Here is a 4,645-nt window from a genome sequence, read left to right as displayed (position 1 = left end):
GTCTTTCCAAAACAACCCCCAATCTGCCTCCAAGCGAGACAAGTTCAAAAACTGCAGAAACAGCTATGATCGATGCAAGATCAATGGTGGGAGGGACTAGCAGTACGCACACAAATGTATGCAGACACACACTTTGAATGCCTCAAAACCATCTATGAACTGGTGAAGTCTTGCACATTGCCTCTGAGATCAGCAGATGGCAAAACCCTCCTCAGAGACAAGCAAGTTTTGCAGGGAGGTTGGAGGAACACTTCAGCAATCTCCTGAACAGATCATCCACTGTTGACCCCTCAGCCATAAACCTGATGCCTGAAAAGGCTATCCAACATCACCTGGACAAAACACCTATGTCACGGATGTCGTAAGAAACGGACCAAGGTGCAGCGTGGTGAGCATACATATATATTCCTTTTTATTATGTCACCAACAAAAACAATAAACAATACAAAACGACCGTGAAGCTTAACGGGGCTATGATGCCTCTAACAAAATTAACTACCCACACTGAAATGAGGGAAAAAGGGCTGAAATTAGGGAAAAAGTATGATTCCCAATCAGAGACAACGATAGACAGATGTCCCTGATTGAGAACCATACCCGGCCAAAACATATAAATAAAGAAACATAGAAAACAAAACATAGAATGCCCATCCCACATCACACCCTGACCTAACCAAATAGAGAAATAAAACGGCTCTCTAAGGTCAGGGCGTGACAGTACCCCCCCCCCCAAAGGTGCGAAACCTGAACCTATAGGGGAGGGTCCGGGTGGGCATCTACCTGCGGTGGCAGCTCTGGTGCGGGAAGTAGACCCCGCTCCACCTCTGGCTCACCCCGCTTTGGTGGCGCCACTAGTGTGGGGACCCTCGCCGCCGACCCCGTACTGGGGACCCTCTCTGCGTGCCCTGGACTGGGGACCCTTGTTGCAGAACCCGGACTGGGGACCCTCGCTGCTGGCCCCGGACTGGGGACCCTCGCTGCGGACCCCGAACTGGGCACCCTGGTTGCATGCCCCGGACTGGGCACCCTCGTTGCGGGGCCCGGACTGGGCACCCTCGTTGCGGGGCCCGGACTGGGCACCCTCGTTGCGGGGCCCGGACTGGGCACCCTCGCTGCGGGCCCCGGACTGGGCACCCTCATTGCAGCCCCAAGATTGGAGGCCGTCACTGGAGGCTCCGGACTGGAGACCGTTGCTGGAGGCTCCGGATTGGAGGCCGTCGCTGGAGGCTCCGGACTGGAGGACGTCGCTGGAGGCTCCAGACTGGAGGCCGTCGTTGGAGGCTTCGTGCCATGACCCCTCACTGGAGGCTTCGTGCCATGGATCATCTTTGAGGAACTTCTTTGAGGAAAAGATCAAGATCATTAGAAAGCAAATTACAGATTCCTCTTTAAATCTGCGTATTCCTCCAAAGCTCAGTTGTCCTGTGTCTGCACAACTCTGCCAGGACCTAGGATCAAGAGAGACACTCAAGTGTTTTAGTACTATATCTCTTGACACAATGATGAAAATAATCATGGCCTCTAAACCTTCAAGCTGCATACTGGACCCTATTCCAACTAAACTACTGAAAGAGCTGCTTCCTGTGCTTGGCCCTCCTATGTTGAACATAATAAACGTCTCTCTATCCACCGGATGTGTACCAAACTCATTAAAAGTGGCAGAAATAAAGCCTCTCTTGAAAAGCCAAACCTTGACCCAGAAAATATAAAAACTATCGGCCTATATCGAATCTTCCATTCCTCTCAAATTTTAGAAAAGGCTGTTGCGCAGCAACTCACTGCCTTCCTGAAGACAAACAATGTATACGAAATGCTTCAGTCTGGTTTTAGACCTGATCATAGCACTGAGACTGCACTTGTGAAGATGGTAAATTACCTTTTAATGGCGTCAGACCGAGGCTCTGCATCTGTCCTCGTGCTACTAGACCTTGAAACCATCGATCAACACATTCTTTTGGAGAGATTGGACACCCAAATTGGTCTACACGGACAAGTTCTGGCCTGGTTTAGATCTTATCTGTCGGAAAGATATCAGTTTGTCTCTGTGAATGGTTTGTCCTCTGACAAATCAACTGTAAATTGCGGTGTTCCTCAAGGTTCCGTTTTAGGACCACTATTGTTTTCACTATATATTTTACCTCTTAGGGGATGTCATTCGAAAACATAATGTTAACTTTCACTGCTATGCGGATGACACACAGCTGTACATTTTAATGAAACATGGTGAAGCCCAAAAATTGCCCTCGCTAGAAGCCTGTGTTTCAGACATAAGGAAGTGGTTGGCTGCAAACTTTCTACTTTTAAACTCGGACAAAACAGAAATGCTTGTTCTAGGTCCCAAGTAACAAAGAGATCTTCTGTTGAATCTGACAATTAATCTTGATGGTTGTACAGTCGTCTCAAATAAAACTGTGAAGGACCTCGGCATTACTCTGGACCCTGATCTCTCTTTTGACGAACATATCAAGACTATTTCAAGGACAGCTTTTTTCCATCTACGCAACATTGCAAAAATCTGAAACTTTTTGTCTAAAAATGATGCAGAAAAATGAATCCTTGCTTTTGTTACTTCTAGGTTAGACTACTGCAATGCTCTACTTTCCGGCTACCCGGATAAAGCACTAAATAAACTTCAGTTAGTGCTAAATACAGCTGCTAGAATCCTGACTAGAACCAAAAGATTTGATCATATTACTCCAGTGCTAGCCTCCCTACACTGGCTTCCTGTTAAAGCAAGGGCTGATTTCAAGGTTTGATGCCAACATACAAAGCATTACATGGGCTTGCTCTTACCTATCTTTCCGATTTGGTCCTGCCGTACATACCTACACGTACGCTACGGTCACAAGACGCAGGCCTCCTAATTGTCCCTAGAATTTCTAAGCAAACAGCTGGAGGCAGGGCTTTCTCCTATAGAGCTCCATTTTTATGGAACGGTCTGCCTACCCATGTGAGAGACGCAAACTCGGTCTCAACCTTTAAGTCTTTACTGAAGACTCATCTCTTCAGTGGGTCATATGATTGAGTGTAGTCTGGCCCAGGAGTGTGAAGGTGAACGGAAAGGCTCTGGAGCAACGAACCGCCCTTGCTGTCTCTGCCTGGCCGGTTCCCCTCTCTCCACTAGGATTCTCTGCCTCTAACCCTATTACAGGGGCTGAGTCACTGGCTTACTGGTGCTCTTCCATGCCGTCCCTGGGAGGGGTGCAATACTTGAGTGTTCCTGTCTGGGTTGGCGCCCCCCCTTGAGCTGTGCCGTGGAGGAGTTTTTTGTGGGCTATACTCGGCCTTGTCTTAGGATGGTAAGTTGGTGGTTGAAGATATCCCTCTAGTGGTGTGGGGGCTGTGCTTTGGCAAAGTGGGTGGGGTTATATCCTTCCTGTTTGGCCCTGCCCGGGGGTATCATCAGATGGGGCAACAGTGTCTCCTGACCCCTCCTGTGTCAGCCTCCAGTATTTATGCTGCAGTAGTTTATGTGTCGGGGGGCTAGGGTCAGTTTGTTATATCTGGAGTACTTCTCCTGTCCTATCCGGAGTCCTGTGTGAATTTAAGTATGCTCTCTCTAATTCTCTCTTTCTCTCTTTCTTTCTCTCTCTCAGAGGACCTGAGCCCCAGGACCATGCCTCAGGACTACCTGGCATGATGACTCCTTGCTGTTCCCAGTCCACCTGGCCGTGCTCCTGCTCCAGTTTCAACTGTTCTGCCTGCGTCTATGGAACCTGTTGGACCTGTTCACCGGACGTGTTACCTGTCCCAGACCTACAGTTTTCAACTCTCTAGAGACAGCAGGAGCGGTAGACATACTCTTAATGATCGGCTATGAAAAGCCAACTGACATTTACTCCTGAGGTGCTGACTTGCCACACCCTCAACAACTGCTGTGATTATTATTATTTGACCATGCTGGTCATTTATGAACATTTGAACATCTTGGCCATTTTCTGTTATAATCTCCACCCGGCACAGCCAGAAGAGTACTGGCCACCCCTCATAGCCTTTCTCTGGAGTTTTTCCTAGCCACCGTGCTTCTACACCTGCATTGCTTGCTGTTTGGGGTTTTAGGCTGGGTTTCTGTACAGCACTTTGAGATATCAGTTATCAGCGATCCAAGCTTTGGGCATGGGGTCATTGAAACGTACCTTTGCTGTCAGTGTGTTGTACCCAAAGGGTGTGTGAGCATCAAGGGTGAAGTGAGACCAGAGAACTCACCTAGGACGGAGAGCTCACTAGAGGAGGGGAGCTCCACAGCACCACAGAGGCCACCAGAGACGAGAGAGGGGGATGTGGTGGTGAGGACGACGGTTCAGCGGAAGGTGAGCTGGCAATGCGTGCACCTGGGGAGGGGTGCTCCATAGCAGCAGAGAGGCCACCAGAAGCAGTGCAGCGGGTAGATAGCAGTGGAGCGGGAGGCAAGTTACAAGTGGATCGGGAATTCAGCAAAGCTTTTGGGAAGAAAGTTTACATTTTGTGCACTTAAATGACTGAAGCTTACTACCAAAGATTTATGAGATACACCTGTTGGTTCGCAAATCTTATGTTTTACAGAGACATGGTTGGATTCACCTGTTTGTGACTCAAACATTGAGATAGGCAATTACTCTATTGTCAGTACGGAATCAGAACGGTGGGGGGATATGTGCCTTTGTCA

The 4,645-nt window shown here is 48.7% G+C and overlaps 1 protein-coding gene across 1 annotated transcript; it reads right to left on the bottom strand.

Moving 5' to 3' along the window:
* Positions 1-829: 829 nt before the first annotated feature.
* Positions 830-4,350, bottom strand: LOC139412312 (secreted protein C-like). Its single transcript, XM_071159152.1, has 2 exons — positions 4,225-4,350; positions 830-1,234 (listed from the first exon to the last, which is right to left on the bottom strand). The coding sequence occupies exons 1-2, from the start codon at positions 4,348-4,350 to the stop codon at positions 830-832; spliced, it is 531 nt and encodes a 176-aa protein (XP_071015253.1).
* Between the last annotated feature and the right edge of the window lie 295 nt (positions 4,351-4,645).

This window comes from Oncorhynchus clarkii, chromosome 6 (assembly GCF_045791955.1).
Source record: "Oncorhynchus clarkii lewisi isolate Uvic-CL-2024 chromosome 6, UVic_Ocla_1.0, whole genome shotgun sequence".
In the NCBI taxonomy this organism is placed as follows: domain Eukaryota; kingdom Metazoa; phylum Chordata; class Actinopteri; order Salmoniformes; family Salmonidae; genus Oncorhynchus; species Oncorhynchus clarkii.
The sequence above is the reverse complement of the archived record's forward strand: the minus strand, read 5'-3'. Positions and strand labels throughout refer to the sequence as shown.